The 23,919-nt window shown below is 35.3% G+C and overlaps 4 protein-coding genes across 5 annotated transcripts; 2 read left to right on the forward strand and 2 right to left on the reverse strand.

The window, feature by feature from the left end:
* Window positions 1-1,492: 1,492 nt before the first annotated feature.
* Window positions 1,493-7,702, reverse strand: LOC104825791 (serine carboxypeptidase-like 1). Its single transcript, XM_010558178.1, has 14 exons — window positions 7,535-7,702; window positions 7,278-7,423; window positions 7,128-7,204; window positions 6,934-7,056; window positions 5,774-5,876; window positions 5,509-5,546; window positions 5,319-5,420; window positions 4,064-4,150; window positions 3,907-3,987; window positions 3,714-3,785; window positions 3,217-3,338; window positions 2,971-3,084; window positions 2,281-2,326; window positions 1,493-1,668 (listed from the first exon to the last, which is right to left on the reverse strand). Exons 1-14 carry the CDS (start codon window positions 7,663-7,665, stop codon window positions 1,588-1,590), a joined length of 1,323 nt encoding a protein of 440 aa, XP_010556480.1. The 5' UTR covers window positions 7,666-7,702; the 3' UTR covers window positions 1,493-1,587.
* A 7,515-nt stretch (window positions 7,703-15,217) lies between these two features.
* LOC104825792 (protein bfr2-like) lies at window positions 15,218-17,789 on the forward strand. 2 transcript variants are annotated; one of them, XR_773666.2, is made up of 4 exons: window positions 15,218-16,002; window positions 16,547-16,734; window positions 16,834-17,452; window positions 17,552-17,789. XR_773666.2 is itself a non-coding variant. In XM_010558179.2 (3 exons), the coding sequence occupies exons 1-3, from the start codon at window positions 15,315-15,317 to the stop codon at window positions 17,332-17,334; spliced, it is 1,377 nt and encodes a 458-aa protein (XP_010556481.1). In that variant the 5' UTR covers window positions 15,218-15,314; the 3' UTR covers window positions 17,335-17,789. The 2 variants fall into 2 exon arrangements, 1 of the variants encoding a protein (XP_010556481.1); XM_010558179.2 differs by having other exon boundaries at window positions 16,834-17,789.
* Window positions 17,790-18,451: 662 nt separating this feature from the next.
* LOC104825793 (protein PHLOEM PROTEIN 2-LIKE A10-like) lies at window positions 18,452-20,299 on the forward strand. Its single transcript, XM_010558181.1, has 2 exons — window positions 18,452-18,517; window positions 18,760-20,299. Exon 2 carries the CDS (start codon window positions 18,820-18,822, stop codon window positions 20,023-20,025), a length of 1,206 nt encoding a protein of 401 aa, XP_010556483.1. The 5' UTR covers window positions 18,452-18,517; window positions 18,760-18,819; the 3' UTR covers window positions 20,026-20,299.
* A 1,473-nt stretch (window positions 20,300-21,772) lies between these two features.
* On the reverse strand, window positions 21,773-22,548 carry LOC104825794 (phytosulfokines-like). Its single transcript, XM_010558182.2, has 2 exons — window positions 22,376-22,548; window positions 21,773-22,109 (listed from the first exon to the last, which is right to left on the reverse strand). The coding sequence occupies exons 1-2, from the start codon at window positions 22,496-22,498 to the stop codon at window positions 21,984-21,986; spliced, it is 249 nt and encodes an 82-aa protein (XP_010556484.1). The 5' UTR covers window positions 22,499-22,548; the 3' UTR covers window positions 21,773-21,983.
* Between the last annotated feature and the right edge of the window lie 1,371 nt (window positions 22,549-23,919).

The raw sequence follows: 23,919 nt of genomic DNA on the forward strand, positions 1-23,919 counted from the left end.
ATGTCCAGAAGTCAATATTCCATCTCCTTCATTGATGATTTCTCCCGCAAGATATGGATATACTTCTTTAGAGCAAAGAGGCTTTCAAAAAATTCTACACTTGGAAAACTTTAGTCGAGAAACATACATGAAAGAACATCTGAACATTTAGGACAGACAATGGCCTAGAATTCTGCAGTAATAGGTTTGACAGTTTCTGCAGGAAAAACGGGATTCAGAGACACACGACTTGCACCTTTACCCCCTAGTAAAACAGTGTTGCAGAAAGGATGAACCAAACTATTATGGAAAAGGTACGTAGTTGGTTGGCAGAAATGTGACTTCCGCAGACCTTCCGAGTTGAAATTGCAGCAATATGTGTGTACATCATAAATAAATCTCCATTCAGCGCAATGAATTTTGAAGTTCCAGAACAAGTATGGTGAGACACAACTCCTAGTTATTCACACCTAAGAAGATTCGGCAGTATAACTTATGTATACACCGACCAAGGAAAAACATTCCTAAGAGGTGAGAAAGACATATTCCTTGGATACCCAGATGGCATAAAAGGGTACAAAATCTGACTCTTGGAGGACAAGAAGTGCGTGATAAGCAGAGATGTAAGATTTAACAAGCAACAAGTCTACAAAGATTTGGAAATGAATAAATCGACTCCACTGAAAAACAGAAACCATCTCTGTCAGGTTTACCCATACTACAGTTTTTTTAGAAGGATCAAATGATTCAGGGTCAAGGTGGAACAAAATAGAGAAACACACTACAAACTTAAATGAGGAAATTAAAACTAAGGGATCACTGCAGACTCTGAAACAAGATCAGAATTAGAGAGCTCAAAGTCGAGAAACACGGATGACCTATCTGAATATATGCTAGCTAGAGACAAACAGAGAAGAGAAATAAAGCCACCATCCATATTTGATGAATCAGATGTGGTAGTATTTGCTCTGGCTTCATCCAGTAAAGTTGAACTTGAAGAACCAAAAACATATGATGAAGCTAGAAAGCACAGAGACTGGAGCAAATGGGAGCAAGCTATGAAAGAAGAAATGAAGTCCATGAAACAGAATTAGACTTAGATCTTGATTCCTTGACCTGATAAGCAAAGAGTTATAGACTGCAAATGGGTGCTAAAGAAGAAACCAGGGATTTCAGGAGTTGAAGAACCTCGGTACAAAACAAGACTAGTAGCAAAAGACTTCTCGCAGATAGAAGGAGTGGACTACAATGAAATATTCTCACTTATAATCAAACACGTGTCCATAGAGTCCTACTGCCACTGTTTGTTCATGAAGACCTATAACTTGAACAAATGGACGCAAGACATTTGGTAAGCTTGATAAACTGTTAAGCTTACTCAGACTGTCCGAAAAATAATCGATTGACAAAAATAAAGAATTCGGCAATGGCCAACAACATATTCAATGTTTATTTATTCATCTGAATTACAAAGAAGGCAATGCCATTGAAGATTTTCGTAATAATATTGCAATTTAATAAATTTAGTTTTGAATCAACCGAACGAAATAAGAGTAACAAATTCCCCCATATATATGTATATAATATATAATGTCACGCATTACACTTTCACAAAGGTTCGCCGTTAATCCACCGATTAAACATGACACCGTACGGTCCACGCTTAAATTCAGCCGTGTGTCCTCCGCCCTGACAGAAAAAAAAAACAAAAATATTAATAAAAAAGGTTAACTCCATATAAAAGAACATTTCGGTTATTAACTGAATAACTGAATTGAAATGAATTGAATAAAACCGTATACGAATCGAATTCGACATAAAATCGAATGGTTATGATTTGTTCAAACTCGAAAAAAGTGAAACCGAATCGAATACAAAAATAACTGAAAAAACCACAATTTCTTTGAAACAATGAATTTTTTACCGAAACTGAATCAAACCGAACTGAAAAATAACCAAACAGAACGGAACGAAATTTATATAAAAACCGAATGGCAATAATTTTTCTATACCCCAAATAACCGAATCCGAATATAACCGAACCGAACCCTAAATGACCACCCCTACATAACAGTTAACTAGAACGATAAAAAAATTAATATGGCGATGTATATAGTCGATTTTAAGTCAAAAGAATTGATATTGCCATTATCTTGATTTCATATCTAAAAGTGGAAATCATTGTAAATATGTACATTTATTCTTGTAAATAACTTAAAAATAATATGGATATAAACGAGAAATTCGTATTGTTACTGATTTATTAGGGAAACTGCAGTGGCTGGAAGGTAAATAACTTACTTTGATAGTTGCAAATGTCATTTGGTTAGCGTACGTCCTCGTGTACCTGTTCATAGCCATCCACAACACTAGATTTCAAATCATATATTTTTTATAATTAATGCAACAACTAATATTTACATTTACAGGTTAATAAAAATGACGAAAAATTGTGTCTATTTTTCAGGCACAAAACCCGAAAACCAGAAATTCAAACCCTAAAAATAGATTATTATTTTTTTCTAGTTATTTTGTTAGATTTAATAATTCGTTCCATAAATTAATTGTTAGTTTCAATAATAATGAAGAAAAAAGTTGCAAACGCCATTTTGTTAAATTTGGCATATGAACAACACACAAAAAAGAGATTCAAGTTTGCAATTACAATAAAAGCTATAAACACACACACAATTTACATATATATATATATATATATATATATAGAGAGAAAAATATATACCCTTGAACTTGGTGGCGGTCCATCCATGGCCTCCAATGATCAATGATGGAGTAATTCAACGCTCTAACCCATTCTTGTGTTGCAACATGCGGTACGATCATGTCATGGTCACCACTATTCGAGATTCCCACGTGCCAATATAACACAAAAAAAATGTTTTTTAAATAAAAAAAATCCCTAAACATTACAAATCGAATATGGATAGGGAAAAATGGAATAAGTTATATATATATAGTGAGAAAAATATATACCCTTGAACTTGGTGGCGGTCCATCCATGGCCTCCAATGATCAATGATGGAGTAATTCAACGCTCTAACCCATTCTTGTGTTGCAACATGCGGTACGATCATGTCATGGTCACCACTATTCGAGATTCCCACGTGCCAATATAACACAAAAAAAATGTTTTTTAAATAAAAAAAATCCCTAAACATTACAAATCGAATATGGATAGGGAAAAATGGAATAAGTAGTGTTTTTAATTTCTGGTGTTACCTGTAAATCAAAGAACGATAACCTTTCATGCTTAGATTGACATGATACGGAAAGCTGCTTATAACGTCGTTGTTATATGGAATATTGTCACCATTGCATCTCACCCATTCCCCAATTGTCCCCTGTTTTCAATCATAATATAAGCATTCCATCTTTTTATCAGTTTCGATTCGGGTGGTACGGTCTCATTTCAGTTCGGATTGGTTTTTGCTATCATTTTTTTATTCGGTTCGATTTGATTCGGATCAATTTTTTCATGTTTAGAAAAACCGTAACCGTTCGGTTTTTATATCGCATTCAATTCAATTACGATTATATCTTATTCGGTCTGGTTCAACTATTCGATTAGTAACCAAAACGATAGGATGTGTTCGGAATACCTGTGTAAGAAAATTTTCTTGGATTAAAAAAAAAACGACATACCCATCACATACTTTAATACTATTCTTATTATAAATATAACCAAGATCAATTATACAATTCTCTATGCGTTTTACCTCTCGTATGCCGAGTGATCTGCGGACAGATTCATCGTTGGACCAGTAACTTGACAGAGTGTAATAATACGTCTGCAAATACATGACACGTCACCGTTGATGCCACAGCGCATGTATACGTATTTGTGTGTCAGTGTGTGTGTGTATATGATATAATATAAAGTATTAAACATTATACGAAGAAAGAGGGAACCTTGCACTTGGGCCGAGGATTAGGAAGGTCAGCATCACATGCATCGTCCGTGATCATTGACAGATTTATACCTGTAATGCACTGAAACGATCCAAAAAATATTTTAAATTTTTATAAAAAAAATATTTTATTCTCTTCAGTGTTTTCGTTCACCGACCTCATTGTACCGTTCAAGAGCCCTCGCGCATTCTCTGTTGCTTGGGTCCACGATGTGGTAATTTCCCTTGCAGCTACTCACCAATGACTTCCAAGAATTCCATGAACTCGTATTGTCAGTGTGTGTATATATATATATATATATAACACAATGATACATATATATACACGTACATATAGGAAGATATTATTCTTAGAATATTATCGTTAATATTGTTATGATTTATCCTAGATATTATGCCTAGAATATTCTATTGTATTTCGCTATATATTATGATGTATTCTTCCCATTATCAATAATAGAAAAACATTTCCCTATTATGGTATCAGAGCTTTGGTTTTTGTTCTAGATTTTTTTTTTCTTCTCATCAACAATGTTGGTCGAATCTGAAAGCGACGATGAAGATGACAACGATGTACTAAATCCAATAGTATCATCGCCTTGAGTATCGTTTTCAATTTATTTTGCTCTTTTTTTTTTCTATTTTCTTTCCCCGACGGCGGTGTTCATCACCGTCAACCCTAGCTGATGTGCTATTTTTTTTCTTTACGACGATGTTCGTTTATCGACGTCAACCCTAGCCGATGTGCTACTTTTTTTTTTCTCTGACGACATTCGTTTATCGATGTCAACCCTAGCTGTTGTGAGCTCTTTAAACATGGCTTTTAGCCTCTTTCGATTGGAAAACTCCGATCGTCGATCCACGTATTTGCGTCACTTATTTTTATTCTCTTCTCTTGTCCCGCTGCTAGACTATCACGCATTATGCGTCGCGCTTTTGCGCCCTTTTTTTTTTCCTCCGGCCTAACCGCTATATACACCGCAGTTTTTTGCGTTGTCGACTTCATTGTCGTGCAACCCAATTCACGCATACGCGTCGCACTTTCGTGCCATATCAACCTCTGAGAATACAACTCTCAAGCTCTTCAAACGTTATCAAGCAACACCGACTCAAGTCTGAACTACACCAACACATGGAAGATGATTCGTTTAATACGATCACAATTTCAGTTTTCAGTTTTTATGTAACAAGATTGAATTCATCATAGATGATTCATCTTGAGGGGGCATATAGGAAGATATTATTCTTAGAATATTATCATTAATATTGTTATGATTTATCCTAGATATTATGCCTAGAATATTCTATTGTATTTCGCTATATATTATGATGTATTCTTCCCATTATCAATAATAGAAAAACATTTCCCTATTAGTACATATATATCATATAAACATGGAAATGGGCGGTTACCTCGTAGATTTCATCGGAAATAAGTCCCATTCCGTGAGCGTATGGAATCCCGGCGTTGTGATTCGTCTCCTCGTTGGTAAGGGGATTGCCCAAAACGTAACCCTACGGAAAAAGAAGGATACGAATGAACAATTTGGCAAAAGGAAATACTATTTTTGCGGGTTTAGGGAGATTTACGAGTTTCAAGAACCTTGAGGTTCACACGAGGTTGGACGCCTCTATCGTTCCCTAACATTGCAAGAACCGTATTGACATTAGTTTATAAATTTTGTAACTTCTATATAAAATCATCAATTTTACGAAATATAGTAAGAGTAAAATATTTCATAATTTTATTTAGAGTTATAAAGTTTGTCATTTTATATGGAATTTTTTTAAAGTTCTTGATTCTTTAAGCGATTGTTCCTAACATTGACGAAAGTTTCAAACTTTGCAATGGGACGAGGAGGCGATACCGTCGGAGATACGAAGAGTAGTCGGAGGAACGATCATTCCCGAGTAGGAGTCTCCAGCGATGTACAACGGATTCGATATGAACTCCGGATGGAGCAGCATCCACTGCATATTGAAATCCAAGAAATTATTGAAATCGATGCGAGTTTTCTAACAAATTCTTTGAATATAACCAAATCAAGCCAAAATAACCGAATTTGACCAAACCGGTCTAACCGGTCCTATATTCTGATAGAAAAACACACGTGAAAATGTTACCATAATGGGAATATTATGACCAAACCAAACCAAGTGCTAACCAAATCATACCTAATAATATATAAAACTAAACCGAACGGACATAACATGTCGTAGTCTAAAATGCTACAAGAATGGGAATATATTGTTAGAATTAAATAATTGTGTGGGCGGTGAGATTTGGATTTTCGGGTTTTAATATTAATTTGGTGCTTTAAAGTATAACTAAAAGTATTATCGAAAGTCCTATTTCTCTTTAGATAATACAACTAGAGTTTCTAGGTACTATAAAAAAAAATTATAATTCATTATTTTTTATCCATAAAAATATTATAATTAGAGTGTGAACAAAAGGAGAGAAAACTTTAGCCTTACCTTGGGTTATTAAAAATTATTTATCCGATTTATGGATTCAGATATATTTGTATGACATATGTTTTTTTTTTATAACTAGAATGGTTCCCCGGATATTAGATCCAACTACATCTATCTTAGGTCCGAAGACAATCTTTGTATATAGACCATTTTGGTCTACAAATTACATCTTTTCCATCAGTGGAATCGAATCCAGTATTTTGAAAATAATTTTGTCACATCTCAACCAATGAACTATCAATAGTTGGTGGTCCAATGGTTGAGAGGTGACAAAGTCATCCTTAAAATCCTGGATTCGATTTCACTGGTGAGGAGAGATGTAATTTCTGAACTAAAATGGTTCATATACAAAGGTTGGTCTCGTACCTAAAGTGGATATAGTCGGGACGAAGACCAGAAAATCATTCTAGTTATCAAATTAAAAAAAAAACTATCAATTATTGGGTATATACGTATATTGTTGGTTTATATGAATTATATAAAGTCGGATTTTATTTATTGTTTAGGTTTCCATAAAAATCAAATCCTGAAAATTTAGAAATTATCTTACCTTTCTAACAAATTGATCAACAAGGAGAGCCGATCGCGTGTCACTTGCTTGATAACCTCGTGGAGTTGTCGAGTACGAAAATCCAGCGCCCGCAGGTTGGTCCACGAATATTATGCTCGCAGACTGAGGATCAAACCATCACCGGTTATGATAATTATGATCACAAATTCATATTATATGATATGTTCGTTAACCTTGGTCCAAGAATCCGGAGTTGGCAACAACGTCGGCGTCGTTCCATTGTACTCCGTTAACTCGAACTTCAAAGGACCTGTAATTAACAATCGAATCATTTCGATGTTACATTTATATAGAAGATGGGACAATTACAGAGAAGAACGTACCGATTTCGAGAGCTAAACCGGAAAACGAACTGCAACCGGGCCCACCGGTTAACCAAACCAAGACAGGATCTTCGCTTGGTTTCCTTTCTGACTTGATGAAGTAGTAAAAGAGCTGTACTTCCTCCGATTCACCGACACCCACATACCTAAATTTCCAGACAAAACCAATACCAATCATTACCAGACACAAAGCTTGGATATTTCTTTCTATTTCCGTCTGAATCAGGTAAAGATTATGTTTTTTTTAACACACAAACCCGGTTTCGAGTTCGAAGGGAAGAGTGCCATGGAAACCAGGTAGAGAGTTGGTGACTGAGCAATAAACAAACGGAGGAGACAACACGAAGACGAAGACGAAGAAGAAGAAGAAGAAGCAATGAAACGCCATTGTTGGAGAGGAAATCGAGGTGGGTTTCTCTCATGTTCTTCGAGCAACATTATAAGCTGCAACTTCTACACAGATGGGATGGGGGTAGGTACCAACAGTCTCCCAGTCTATAAATTATTGATAGAAACCATTATTTCTTTTTATATTATTATTATTATTTTTGCAGTCCGTGGTACGGGTACCGAATTTTTCAAAACTAAATCCGATTTTAAAAAATTCGAAAACCCGAATATTTCTAAAAAAATCTAATTTTTTAATAAAAACTAAAACCGAACCGAATCAAACCAAAACCAAAATCGTACCAAACCAAATATTATGTAATAGCCAATTGGTCTATATTTTTGTAAAATCGAAAAAATCGAATCGAACTATTCTCGAAACAAACCTGAACTGAATAACGAAACACCCACCTCTACGAAAACTAAGTGAAGTATTAGGAAAAAACATTATTTTCATCATCTTGGGAAAAAGTACCCATATAGATTATCTACCCATAGATTCTATGATCGTGGAGTTGTTGGGATCTCTCCTTTTGTGATGGGAAATTAAGTGAAAATCCGATGTGCCAATACAAAAAAAAAATGAAATAGTATGAAAAGTTTGTGGTTGTGTTATTTTTTTAAAAAGCCTTTCGAAAAAATTTTATTTTTAAAGTATTTTATATCATATTTAAATTTTATTAATTTAATACTGGTTAATTAACTACCAATCAAAACAAGGAAGAGGGTGACGACCGTATCAATGAAAAAGGTTAAAATGTCTCAAGAGATTTGGGTTTGTCTTGATAAAAATAATTGTTTCGAAAATTTATTTTTTTATAGTTTTAAATAAAATCAATTCATAATATTTCTATCGGCTAATTTTTTTTTCTTCCTAAATCACGTTCTATCAAATTCCAATCAAGAATTTAGTATTTTATTTTTTAGATCGAAGGTAAAATTTAAATCGTGTAGTCTAATATATATTCTGATGTACGAAAATTTGTTGATTATATATCCCCATCATGGCTTTAATAAGTGCGTTGGTAAAATACGTACAATTTACACAAAATTTGTGTGATATTTCTGTATACAATTCAATTTTTTTAAATTAAAATATCACCTTAAATGTTTGAGATATAAAACAATAAAAAATATATTTTTTATTAATTTGGAAGTTCTTCCAATCTTTATCCAACTACAACTTTCAAAAAATCGAAAAAATACAGATGAATCCCTCTTTCTAAATAAAGACTCGAATTTAGATTAGAAATGGGGTTTTATTCCATCTCTTACTAGTTGAATCACTCAATCTTGGATCTTTATACATACATATTACATATACTGATTTGTTTATTAAAATTTCTTTTGGTATAATGCAAGCATTTATTGTTTTTTGTCATAATGATGTCATTAATATACATGTTTAACTTTTCTATATATAAAAAAAGCACAAATAGGGAACCACATTAAAATGTAACACTAATTATGCTTATAGGACCGCTATGAGTATGGATGGTTTCACTTGGTACAATTTGTATACCAATTTTCCTTTTTTCCTTTTTGGTTTCAAAATATATCGTCTTTGGATTTATTTTCGCCTGTGATACTTTTGTACTTTGGCTATTTCGGATTAGAACATGTCAAATCAGACGAAATCTTGTTCGGTTTTATTTGGACCGGCCTGGTTTTATTTATTTTGGATTAGGTAAAAGCCTCCACATAAGTGAGAGGGTTCAGTTTGAGTTGGGAAAGTGAGCCACGTGAATATTTTCCACATCGTACATTTCAGACACAAGGTCCTTAACACTTCCCAAATAACCGGAACAGGCCAACGAGCTCCTATCCACTTCCCCTTCTGTCCCCAAAATTTCCATATCACTTAAACGAACAATCATATTCATGATTAATGATTTGACATAAGCATTCAAAACTACAAAAAGATTTTGGATTGTGTTCATACTTCCATCGGTTGATCCATATACTTTTTTTTTGGATCCGGTGTTTTAACATTTAAGCCGGATTAATACTTTATTCTATTGTGACCATGTATCATAAAGACTATTTTATAAGGCATTATGTGTCATAAATCAGAGATTTAGGAGAAAGATGATTGTGAAAGAATGTGTTCTAGGGTAAAACAACGATTGTAAGATGTGAATTATTCCATAGAATGTGTAGAAGAGAAGAAGATTACATCATAGATATACAAAAGACTAAATATGAAAAGAAAGAAAACTATACAAATCACTAACGTCTATACATATGAAGAAGGAAAGATATTAGTTATTGGCATATTTCTTCTTGATGTGATTTTGTCAATCTTCCAAATACTCACGAAGAGAATCATTTGGAAGATTGACAAAATCACATCAAGAAGAAATATGCCAATAACTAATATCTTTCCTTCTTCATATGTATAGACGTTAGTGATTTGTATAGTTTTCTTTCTTTTCATATTTAGTCTTTTGTATATCTATGATGTAATCTTCTTCTCTTCTACACATTCTATGGAATAATTCACATCTTACAATCGTTGTTTTACCCTAGAACACATTCTTTCACAATCATCTTTCTCCCAAATCTCTAAATTACGACATGGTATCAGAGCCTGCGGCTTAAACACGTTCTTCGATCAAAACACGTTCTTCGATCTTCTGTTATCCTTCTATACACATAAAAAAACCTCTTTCTCTGTGTTTATCTCACGATGGAAGGTTCATTCCAAAGACTCATTCCAGTGATTCTGACAGGCGAAAACTACTTGAGCTGGTCCAGATCAGCCAAGACCACATTAAGGAGCAAAGGCCTTTGGGAACACACAAAGGAATCCAAAAACATCAACGAAGATGCAACCTTGACCGCAGCAGACTCCAAATGGATTCAAGACGATCAGGTTGTGCTCACTATTTTACAAGGTTCGTTTCATCCTTCGATTCTCTCGTCCTTCAACATACATTCTACTTAGGTGAACTAAGGTACTTCCTTCTACTTATATATGTTGATGACATTATTATATCCGGAAATGATAAAGCGGGAATTGTGAAAACGAAAGACCTCCTAAAACATACATTCGATATTAAGGACTTAGGTGAACTAAGGTACTTCCTTGGTATAGAGATAACTCGATCAAATAAAGGGTTATTTCTATCACAAAGGAAGTACACACTTGATCTTCTTGATGTTACAGAAAAAATCGGAGCCAAACCGGCTAAGAAGCCAATTGAGGAAAGCTTCAAGTATCACCAAGAGGGGGAACCGGTCGAAGATATAGAGCAATACATAAGAGTAGTAGGTAAGTTAATTTATTTAACTATTACACGACCTGACTTATCATTTGCTGTGAATCAGGTGAGTCAACAAATGCACGCACCCACTACAAGGAGTTGGAAAATGGTGAAAAGGATATTAAAGAATCTAAAAAGAACACCGGGCAAAGGAATTTGGATGAGCAACAACAATCACACTAGAATCGTTGGATATTGCGATGCGGATTGGGCAGGAGATCAAAAGGACAGAAAGTCGACAACGGGCTATTGTACATTCGTGGGAGGAAACTTAGTAACATGGAAGAGTAAGAAACAAAACGTGTGGCGAGATCAAGTGCTGAAGCAGAATATAGAGCAATGACAAACACAACATGCGAACTAGTTTGGCTTAAAGGATTATTACAAGACTTGGGGATTACTATTGATCAACCTATCCCTCTCCACTGTGATAACCAAGCAACAATACATATCGCAGCAAATTCAGTCTTTCACGAGAGGACAAAACACATAGAAGTTGACTGTCACTTCATACGAGAGAAGGTACTTCAAGGTATTATATCAACTACCTACACAAGAAGTGATGATCAACTTGCAGATATTTTTACAAAAGCGACGAACCTCAAGACCCATAACAACACCCTTTGCAAGATTGGTCTTGTGGATATTCACAAACCAATCTTGGGGGGGAATGTTGAATTTGAAGACACCAACAAAGATGGAAACAAAGCATACAAGTCATGAAAGCCAAATTCACGTCATTCTCAGCCTACACTCACGAAGAGAATCATTTGGAAGATTGACAAAATCACATCAAGAAGAAATATGCCAATAACTAATATCTTTCCTTCCTCATATGTATAGACGTTAGTGATTTGTATAGTTTCCTTTCTTTTCATATTTAGTCTTTTGTATATACCTGATGTAATCTTCTTCTCTTCTACACATTCTATGGAATAATTCACATCTTACAATCGTTGTTTTACCCTAGAACACATTCTTTCACAATCATCTTTCTCCCAAATCTCTAAATTACGACATGGTATCAGAGCCTGCGGCTTAAACACGTTCTTCGATCAAAACACGTTCTTCGATCTTCTGTTATCCTTCTATACACATAAAAAAACCTCTTTCTCTGTGTTTATCTCACGATGGAAGGTTCATTCCAAAGACTCATTCCAGTGATTCTGACAGGCGAAAACTACTTGAGCTGGTCCAGATCAGCCAAGACCACATTAAGGAGCAAAGGCCTTTGGGAACACACAAAGGAATCCAAAAACATCAACGAAGATGCAACCTTGACCGCAGCAGACTCCAAATGGATTCAAGACGATCAGGTTGTGCTCACTATTTTACAAGGTTCGTTTCATCCTTCGATTCTCTCGTCCTTCAACATACATTCTACTTAGGTGAACTAAGGTACTTCCTTCTACTTATATATGTTGATGACATTATTATATCCGGAAATGATAATTGGCATATTTCTTCTTGATGTGATTTTGTCAATCTTCCAAATGATTCTCTTCGTGAGTGTAGGCTGAGAATGACGTGAATTTGGCTTTCATGACTTGTATGCTTTGTTTCCATCTTTGTTGGTGTCTTCAAATTCAACATTATGTGACAACCCACGATACCGTAGGAGGGCGGGGAGTGATCGCCGGTGCGAGAGGCATGGACAATGGGCGGCTCCTGACGAGCTTCTGGGTAGGGGGTACAGGGATGAAGCGGACGCACCGGAATGAGAGAGATCCGAGGGCTGTGTAGGTATAAGACTACACGCTCTAAGATAACTTAAAAGAATTAATTGAGCTACTCATAGCAACAAGATGCATCTACCTTTTCGGTTGCCCATCTCGAGAGAACTTCAAAGTTAAGCATGCTGACCTTGGAGTAGTCTTAGGATGGGTGACCTCCTGGAAAGTACTTTCCGGGATGTGTGCGAGTGAGGACAAAGCACGCTAAAAGGTCTCGTGTTGTTGTGTAGGGACAGCTCTATCATTCTGTAACGGTCTCGGGTCGTTACAAATGGTATCAGAGCCCGGTTCTCTCCCAATACGGTGTGGTTCATGGACAAACCAGGCGGAAGTTGGTGGGCCTGTGACAACCCACGATACCATAGGAGGGCGGGGAGTGATCGTCGGTGCGAGAGGCATGGACAATGGGCGGCTCATGACGAGCTTCTGGGTAGGGTGTACAGGGATGAAGCGGACGCACCGGAATGAGAGAGATCCGAGTGCTGTGTAGGTATAGGACTACACACTCTAAGATAACTTAAAAGAATTAATTGAGCTACTCATATCAACAAGATGTATCTACCTTTTCGGTTGCCCATCTCGAGAGAACTCCAAAGTTAAGCGTGTTGGTCTTGGAGTAGTCTTAGGATAGGTGACCTCCTAGGAAGTACTTTTCGGGATATGTGCGAGTGAGGACAAAACACGCTAAAAGGTCTTGTGTTGTTGTGTGGGGACAGCTCTATCATTTCGTAACGGTCTCGGGTCGTTACAAATTATATAAAAAATACCTTTATTTTTCTATTTTGATTTTAACACATACTCTTCTCCAACTGTGACCATGTGACCCATGTGATCCAACACAAAATTTAGCTTACGATGATGATATCATCTTTAATCGGTCCATTTATACGAGTTCTAATAATAATAATAATAATAATAAAGACATAAATTACTATCGTTGGAAACTCGCATAGTAAATGTCAGAACTTTCTGCAAGATCTCAAACACCAAAAATTAAGACATTGGCAACAAAAGAGAGCAATCGAAGGTTATATTTCCGTCTTGAGAAAGTTATCGTAATATCCTTCTGGGAAAATACAAATTAATATGTAAATTTGTACAAAATATCTCGATTAAATATACTGATTTTAAAATTTTCACATCAATATATTAAATCCCAAACTTTTTTTAAAAAAAATAATAAAAATAAATCATAAACTTTTGAATGATTCCCAAAAACTACTATAAAATTGAACCCTAAACTTTTAAACGATTCCTAAATACCACCATGATATGATGGTTTTTAAAAATTATTGAAAAATTTAAGTTTTAATGTAGAAATTAAGAAAAGTTGCTGTATTTTTTTTTTTGAAAATTTTAAAAATCGTATATTTATCTAAGATTTTTTTTTCATAAATTCTTGTGTTAATGTATGTTTTTTTTTCTATTTTTTTAGCATTTAGATATTTATATTAGGTGAACAGAATTTTCTACAATTATACTTGATATCTATGCATATATTATTAAATTTTCCATAACATTATTTATTCAAAGCTCAAAAGGAGCCCTCGAGGTCTATGGTGAATTAGAAACGTCTACAGAAAAAGAGAGCACAAGACGAAGCGAGTTGGATCGATGGTTGAGATTGAATACGACTTCAAACAGATTTCATATTGGGTTGTCAATTTCAGTTCGAGCACCGGAGCCCGATTTGAATTTAACCCAAAAAATGTCAGATTTTGGGTCTAAATTTAAATCGGACTTTTGGGTTGGGTTCAATTCGGGTTTCAGATCCGATTCGGACCGATAGAAAAGCCGGATATTATTTTTAAAAAAAAATACAAAGGAATTTAGTAGGGCTAGGCATGTCGGTTCGGTTCTTCGGAAACGGACCGAACCGAACCGAAAAAAGGTATTTTTTTCGATCCGAAACCGTTCTTAATTCCAGAACAGTACCATTTTTAGAGAACCGAATTTTTCCGGAACAGAACCGAACCAAACCGAACTTTAAAAGTCCCAAAAATCTGAATATTTTAAAAAAAATCTATCATTTTTTTAATAAAACCTGGAAGCGAACCGAACCGATACCGAAACCGAACCAAACCGAATACAATACAAAAACTGATTGGTACCTATTTTTGTAAAACCGAAAGAACCGAACCGATCAATTCATATCCTGAACCCAAACCATTTTCCGAAACGCCCACCCCTAGAATTTAGCAGCCAAGGTTCAGGTTTGGTTATATAGACGCGACAAGATTGACACTTTTAATTTATATTTTTATATAACCAATAAAATAAACTATATAAACTAAACCGAAATCGGTTTAGAGTGACCGAGATTAACGATGGTGGTAGTGCATCCTTTCGTAAAGACGACATTGCACTTGAGGTGGGAAAAAAACAAAAGTTTAAACGTTTGGATCGCACGTGCCTATTGCAAGAGAAGACAAAACTGGATCCAGTTTTAAAAACTGCCTCACTGTCCACGTGCTTGATTTCTATTGGCTATATATACCATAAGGCCATGTTCTCACCGTACGTGATTGATTCTCCCACCCAACCAACGCATAGCGCCATTTGCAACCTGCAACCTTTTTTGTTTGTTGGTTCTTTGGTCAATCATTTTCTTCACCTTCTCCGAGAATTCGTTTAAAAAAACAAAATCGAAGATGTCGTGGTTAGCTCGATCCTTGGCGAACTCGATTCGTCTGGATGAAGAGGACGATGATGGCGACGATGAAGAAGAAGAAGAGGGCAACCTCGAAAATGACGCCGTATCCGACAACGAGCAATCTTCAACGAGACGGGAAGATTCTCTGGGAAACGCCAATTTATTGTCGTCTTCACCGGAGGACGTGGAAGAGGAGGCTCACGCGCGTGGAGTCAAGGATGACCTGACCGAACTCGGGCAATCCCTCACGCGCAAATGGCGGGGCGTGGCGAACTTTCTCGCGCCTCTTCCTGATGCTGCTCCCCGATTCGGAGGAGGAGGATCGTCGATCGATCTTTCGGATTCGGGTTTGAATCGAACTGAGCCGCCGGATTGGTCTGAATCGAGAGCGGTGGGTGATTTGCCGGAGATCGAAGATAGAGCCGGTAGATTGAACACGGAGAAAACTGAGATGGCTTTGGATTATCGTCCCTTTAGATCGGTAGGAGACGATGAAGAAGATGATGGGGAATTTGAAGAAGAAGAAGAAGAGGAGGAGGAGACGGAGGAAGAGGAAGAGGAAGAGGAAGAGGAGGAGATCGATGCGGTTGGTGTTACAGATGAAGTGCTTGCGTTCGCGAGGAACATTGCGATGCACCCAGAAACCTGGTTGGATTTTCCTCTTGACCCAGAGGAAGATCTCGACGGTACGTCTTTGAAATTTACCCCAGAATTTCCATCTTCGTTTTCTGCGATTAGGCTATTGATTATATGCAACATCAGCGCACAAGATTCGCAGTTTTGGGGTTCTCTAATCTAATTTCCCAAGTTTTTGAACCTTATAGCATATCTCTTGGGTTGAATCAGCATGCAGCAATCTTTGCATCTTGAAAATGGTGACCCCTGCAATGTAATTACAGGGGTCTGGATTATGCTGCAATCAGTTTTCTGACATCTTTAAGACGTTTTGTAACATGGGTTTTTCAGTTTGTCCTTGCTTAGTTTGGTCTGAGCCAGTGACCCTGCAATGGGTTTGCTATGTTTCTTGGACAAAACTCTCTTGATTGTGGTTTTGGCTTTAGGATGATCATATACTGAGAATGAACCCCAGAGCCCTCATTTCGTTGTGTTCTTAGGAAACCATGATCGAAAAGAAGGATTCAGATCTTCCTAGTTTAAAATTCTTTAAAATATTTCTAGATCGATACTTGTGATTCAATCAATTTTGGGTTTTTCACTATGTTATTGTAGATTTCAACATGTCTGATGCTCAACAAGGGCACGCTCTAGCTATTGAGCGTCTAGCTCCGAGGTTGGCTGCCCTCAGAATAGAACTCTGTCCATGCCATATGAGCGTGGGTTACTTCTGGAAAGTCTATTTTGTTCTTCTGCATTCAAGACTACAGAAGCGCGATGCAGAGATTTTATCTTCACCTCAGGTAGGATTCTGCGTTAATATATTCCCGATTGGACAAATCGCGTTGAAAGATTGGATTTTTAGCTGTTAAAACCTGTTTAAAAAAAAAGGTTATTTGCAGGTGATGGAGGCAAGAGCATTATGGATGAAGGAGCTTCAGAAACAGACAAACCCGGAAACCGATTGGTTCGGGAGAAGCATTTCTAACGTAAAAGAGAGTAGAGATATACGGGTCGAAGTCGCTACTCCGTCCTCATCCAGCTACTTTGCTCCTCCCGAGTTTCTTTCTCCGAGAATATATGCTTTTGAACCGCCTTCCATTATGACACATGACTATCAGACAGTGAAACACATGTCTGGAAAAACGGAAGCACAGTTCATAGACAAGGCTGTGATTGAGGAAGAACCACCACCAGCCCACAAAAAAGACACGACCATTGGCCGATCACCCGAAGAAGGTTACGATGACGATGATGACTGGCCGGAAGAGGAAGACTACACTTATGGCCGGTGCCCTAAGTTCACGGTGAATGAAGAAGACGTCTCTTTCAGCGATCTTGAAGGGGATGACGATATCAGTAGCATCGCTCTGAAATCTAAGACGATCTCGAAAGGTTCATAACCCGAAAACAGCATAAAAAAGCCTCGGGATCAATCCAAGATCATTCATCGGGATGGATGGATCCCGAGCTGTAAGAACAATGGGGGGAAAGGCTGTTGCTTCCGGTCTGATACTCGAGGTCAGTATAATCGATATCGATTCTGATACCGGCTTTTGTGTTTTTTGGTTTGGCTGAAGATGGGGTCTAATGGATCAATCAAAAACTTTTGTACATAAGGATGGATTGCTTGGTCGGTCCAAAAGGGTGGATGGAAGTTTTTGGTGAATTTGATTGTTTTGTTATGTTTGTTCATCATTGTTTTTTGGGGGGTGAGGGGGTTTAATTGAGAATGATATTTGAAACATGTACAGGACATTATTTGATCATCAGATTACTTTCATACATATTCTATGTATTGCTCTCTGTGTGAGGAAAAGGAAAGTGTAATGAAAAAAAAACACATCTTATGTCTTAACTATTTATGTTATGATTTTAAAATGGAAAATTATCTCCAAAAAAAAATAAAAAATTGTGATATGTTTCAAAGTTTTGTACTTTTCAAGTGTTCCAAGTAAAACATCTAGCCTTCATAAACATAATGTTTTTTGTGCCTTAAAAATGTTTTTATGTTAATACAATAATTAAGTTTTGATATATAAATCGAATGTTTATATGTTTATTGGGAACAAATAAATTTGCTTGATAAATGTTTTGTTACATAAAATGTTTTGTCAAACGATCATTTAAATCAAAGTTATAAACGTTGGAATAGACATTAGCTCGAAAATTTTGTTACATAATTTCAAATAAATTTGGTTTTTTCCAATTAAATTTTAATACAGGTTGAATTAAATTTCAAACAAATTTTGTTACATAATTTTAAACAAATCTGTCTTCTACATCTATTTCAAGGAAAAAATTAAAAACAAATCTGTCTTACACATAACTGAGTCCGCGATCATTCATAAACACAATTGAATTAAATTGTGTTCAAATAAATAAGTACGAATAAATCATATTATGAATATAGGATTTTTCTTTTAGTTTCCCAGTCTATTTATGTCATCCGCTAAACGACAGCGTTTTATGAGCGTCGTTTCACCGACCATACCTCTCTCTCGTAGCCAATCAAAATCCGCCATTTCCATTTTCAACCGAAGAAACAGATTTCGTCTTCTTCTCCACTTGCAGCTCCAATCGCAGGTTTCGTCTTCTCCCTCCCGATTTTTTGTATTTACTTATTTATTTATTTTTAAAATAAATCCATTTTCGTTCTTCTTTCCCCTTCTCTCAATTTCGTAAACAACAATGCTCCGATAAATTCCATTATCCATCAACCTTATCTTCGCGCGTCCCAGACCCAGTTCTTGAACCGTCGAATCGGGTAATCGAAACCCTAAATTGCGATTCTTTTAATTCTTGGATTTCACCCTTTTTTTTTGTAGTTTAATTGCGTATCCTGCGATTCTGGTAATTGGGTTTCTTCTGGTGGATTTCCTTTTTCCATGGATGTTCAATTGGTTGATAAAGCTTTCACCTTTTCGAGGAGAAGAAGGAAATGGCTTCTCTCTCTAGCTCTTTGCGGTGTCTCTGGTTATGGGTTTTACAGGATTTACCATTTACCCTCAGTTTCGAGGAAGAGGAAGAGGTTGATGAAGCTCTTGGGAGCTATGTTTTCTGTGGCTGAATTGGTTTATGATTCGTCAGAGACCATAAATGTTGTGTCCAGAGATCTGAATGAGTTCCTTCGGTCAGATTCGGATGAAATTCCCAACAGTTTGAAGCAGATTTCGAAAATCGCTCGAGCCGGTGAGTTTGTGCATTCCTTAGCTAGTGTTTCTGAGGGGTTTACCTTAGGGGTTCTTAGAGGTTATAGGTTTGGATCCGTGGATCAGAAAGAATCAGTAAATGGATCCTCGGATTCTGATTTTACCGAGAGAGTGATGGACCGAGTTTTCTCGCCCGCTGGCAGCGGATTCATTTCCGCTATTGCCGGTAGCTTTGCTAGGAATCTGGTTTTAGGGTTTTACTCAGACAGTAGCAGCAGATCAGTTGAGGGATCAGCAGAGGCGAATGGTCGGGAGAAAGGGAAGGAATTCAGCACGAACTCCTTAGACGTGCCCTGGTGGGTTAATGCACTTTACAGCGACAAATCTAAGGAGCTTATAGCGCATTGTATCGAGAAATTTGTCACCGCAGCCGTTGCCATTTATCTTGACAAGACAATGGACATAAACACATATGACGAGATCTTTGTTGGACTGACGAATCCAAAACACAGAGATGACACGAGGGACATTCTTGTCTCTGTTTGCAATGGAGCTGTCGAAACTCTCGTTAAGACGTCTCACAATGTTTTGACGAGCCCGAGCTCTAACACCTCCCGCGAGAACGGGAATGGAACTGGTAACGGCGGTTGGTTTGATTCTGTCAAGACTACACTCGCAGTGCCAAGCAACAGGAAGTTTGTGTTTGATGTAACGGGAAGGGCAACGTTCGAAACGGTAAGATCTATGTCGGAATTCCTGTTACTGAAGCTCCTTGACTGTTTCAGAAGAAATTCTCGGGCTTTTTCCGATGAGATTACCGGCAGAGGACGCCGAATAGTCGCCTATTTCGGCGCGAAATCTTCGGTTATCGTCACCATTTTCATCGCCTTCTACCTACACGTCCTCGACACCGAAAGGGTTAGGGTTTTGATGGCAGTTTAATCCACATTTTTAGGGTTTCCTGCATAATCACAGAGGGGATTGTCATCATAAACTTGTGCTCTTCTGCCTCCGTGATGATATTTTTAGCTCTTGAAGAAACACTCACAGCCAAATACATTGTATACAGTATACTGCATATGTGTGTGTGTATACACTGAAAATACTGTAGAATTGAAGGATACATATGTTCAATTTACATGAACATGGGTTGTTTATGAGCAAAGGACAGAGGGGTATAATTATTTATTTGCTTATTAAAATTACTTTAAATGCATTTTTGGAGAGCTTGTGTTGATTCTACAGTTGTGTTGGACATTACAGAGGTTGCGTTTGCGTTTGCGTTCGCGTTCGCGTTCGCGTTCGCGTTCGAAATTGAAATTCACTTTGCGTTTGCGTTGGATTCCGCTTTTCACAAATGTTTGTCACATCAATAAAAAATTATAATTATCAAGATTTTTAGTTAAGAAATATTTACAATTAGACAAAATATGTAATTTTATGTATTAATATTGTAGATATTTTTTCATGATTTCAACTGTTGTAACTTTTATCGCACTAGTTTAGACATTTGAAGTTTGTACATTTCCACTTGGACCCACCTCCCACACGTTACGTGATAATATACTTTAATCTAACATTGCACCATATCTTACATTTAAATGTTTTATATTATTCGCATATCATTAATCTCTAAAGATAATGTTTTTGTAAAACCCGTAGTGATGAAGACGAGACGGGGTTTTCTAAAAATTGGGAGTACCCGACCCGTGTCCACCTCTATTATTCGCATATCAGTAATCTCTAAAGATTGCACTATAATACTTCAAAAATTTTAATTCTCACAAAAAAAAAAAATTGAATCCAAATTTGACACGTATCGTTTTATTCCAATTCTACAATTTATACACGTTTTCAATACTCCGAAGCTCAATAATATTATATTTTCTGAATTTCGGAATAATTTACTATTTTATATCTTCTTTTGTCATAGTTTTTTTTTTATGTATACTCTCATAATAAGTGAAAAAAAAAAATCTAATATTCGATCAAAATTATGCATATGATTGAATTCAAAATCTTTTTAAAATATTGAAATCATATTTTCCCCAAAATTAATATGATATTGCGTAAAGAACCAAATCCGGATCCAGTCACACCTAACGTATGCATCTTATCAGGCCATTGAGCGAGCCATTAAAGCATGAAGATACGCATTAATAGAAACAAATTCGATCTCATAAAAACATCAATTAATTGATTCATACAAAATTAATATATTAATACAATTTCTTAAATTAAATCCAATAATATATTCAGTGTATTAGATCTCCAAATATAACCATGAATATTTAAAATTATAATAGACTGAGAGATAAAATTCAAATTCTCCAGATTCCATCTTAGTATATAATCCTATTTGTCTAAATAGTAATTACGGATTATCAAGTGAATCACCTCAAAAATAAATAACACAAAAACAAAACGTTTTTATTGGTTTTAATAAAAAAAAATTCAATTTTAGGTCAAGCAATATAATATCTACATAAAACAACAAATATCAACTAAACTCCATCATCAGAAAATAAAATAAATCCTAAATCCGACATGGTTACATGTCTATTAACTCTCATATATATATATATATATATATATATATATAAATTATAAAAATACCATTATTTTGACGTGCAAACTATACACAAATGATGATTCGAGAATTCGGAATTAAAACAAGGAAAAGAACATATGAACGTCAAACAAATTCATACAAAATCTTCTCGAGGTCATGAACATATGGAAAGCATTTTATACAGATTCGAAAGTAATGGAAACACCAACCCTTTGACAAAAATAAAAAAATAAATGATTTGCTCCATATACACGAACCGCTGATATTATTATTGTAGCAGTTGATTGCTAAATTAAAAACAACATTTTTTTTTCTTTTATAACATAATTTAGTGGAGGGGTTTGGTGTGTGGAGGCTGTTTTTGGGTGTAGATGTAATCCAAATGAGCCGCCAAGGTTCTCTTCATCAAGCACTCCTCCGAGTCCCCTTCGCACCTCTCCTCCCCTTCCGTTCCCTTTGTTATTTCAATTTCAATTGTAAGTTAGTCACATTACAAAATAAAAATAAATTTTTTTCCATATATATACATAATCTCAAATAAAATGTGTCTGATTTATCCGATATATAGAGCCGAGGGTACACACCGTTTTCATCGCAAGTTTGTCTTAACAGTCCAAATCATATTTATTACATATACATACAACCAAACTAATGGACAAGTTTCATTTTATAAACCATATGTTCATATAAAATATAGAAAGAGCTAAAAATAAACGGAACCTCGGGACGGATTTTCGCAGCGGATTGAGCAGAGAAGCTCGGGTCGGGCCGAGCAGCCGAAGAGATAGCCATGAGGCTAAGGAGAAGGGCCGCAACTATAACAGCAGTGCTTGCTCTCGACATTGTTTTCTCCCCTTTCAATCTTATGGTTTCTCTCCTTTTGGATTTGTGGGTTTGGTGTAAGAAATGAGGCATATTTATAAAACAGTGAATTTGGATGAACACACACAAAAAAAAAAAGGAATAATATCTTATATTATATTTGGGAGGCGTTACAAAAAAATCACGTGTGGTGTTAATGTGAAAGAGACGGTGGCCACTAAAAAAGAAGTAAAAAAAACGTATAATTAAGGGATAAACGATTAAAAAAGAGAATATTAATATTTAATCGAAAAAAATATTTTTGATGGAATGGAATCAGTGACCTTTACCAATATATATATATATATATATATATATTTGATCGAAAAAGTTTTGGGTGGAGGCATTTGTATTAGAGATATATACATATCTCTTGTATTTTATCAAAATATATCATAAAATTTGCCTTATAATTATTCCATTTTGTCATTATCTTAATTACAACACTTTTCCAAACGTGTTTGGTTGGTGTTTGCACATTTTGGTTCCATTTTGAGATACTGTAATTATGTATATATATCTGATCTCATCCCTAATATGTTTGCTTATGATTTATTCCAGCTATTCTAACGTATTTTTAGCTACATCTATTGATGATTTTATGATATATATAACTATATAAATAAATGAATTTTGGATTTTAGGAATAATTTCATGATTTTTGTGGATTGGGATGAATTCAATATGTGATATTATGAGTGGGATTTTTTGGGGGGGTTCAATTTGTATGTTGCAATTCAGTTTTTTTATAGGTTTAAATTTGTAACTTTTTGTATACTGTATTATGAACGAGACTATTTTAAAAAATATATATATGAGAATTGTTTATGAACAAAAATATTAAAAATAAAATTTTGTCAAAGTTGTTTCTGTATGTAAAAATTGATTTGGATAAAATATCCAATTTAATTAATAATAAAACAATTGAACAAATTCAAAATGAATAATATATAATTATAGTCGAATATCGGATAATTGTTATTTTATAAAATAAAAATCAAATTCAAAACGAATAAAAACATTATAAAAATAAAATTTCTTTAAAAATAAATCTATATATATCAATAAAGATGTTTAAAGGATTGTGGTGAAACCACTTCATCTCCATGTGACAATTTTTTTAAGCCACCTCATATTCTATATTATTATTTTAAAATCCTTATTTATCTATTAACCTCTTCATTAGTTTATTATACATTTTTTAGATAATAAAGATTTCTTACACATTTATATATGATTATTTAACACTAGTTTTAAATATAAAAGATTTTATAAAAATAGGTGATATATGTAATAATAATAATAATAAATATCAATCGATTATTATAGTTAAAAAAGGAAAACGTTTATTTTTATTATAAAAACGTTTATTTTTGTTACTTTTCTGATTTAGATCGTTAATT

Source organism: Tarenaya hassleriana, unplaced genomic scaffold (assembly GCF_000463585.1).
Source record: "Tarenaya hassleriana unplaced genomic scaffold, ASM46358v1 Cleome49, whole genome shotgun sequence".
Lineage (NCBI taxonomy): Eukaryota > Viridiplantae > Streptophyta > Magnoliopsida > Brassicales > Cleomaceae > Tarenaya > Tarenaya hassleriana.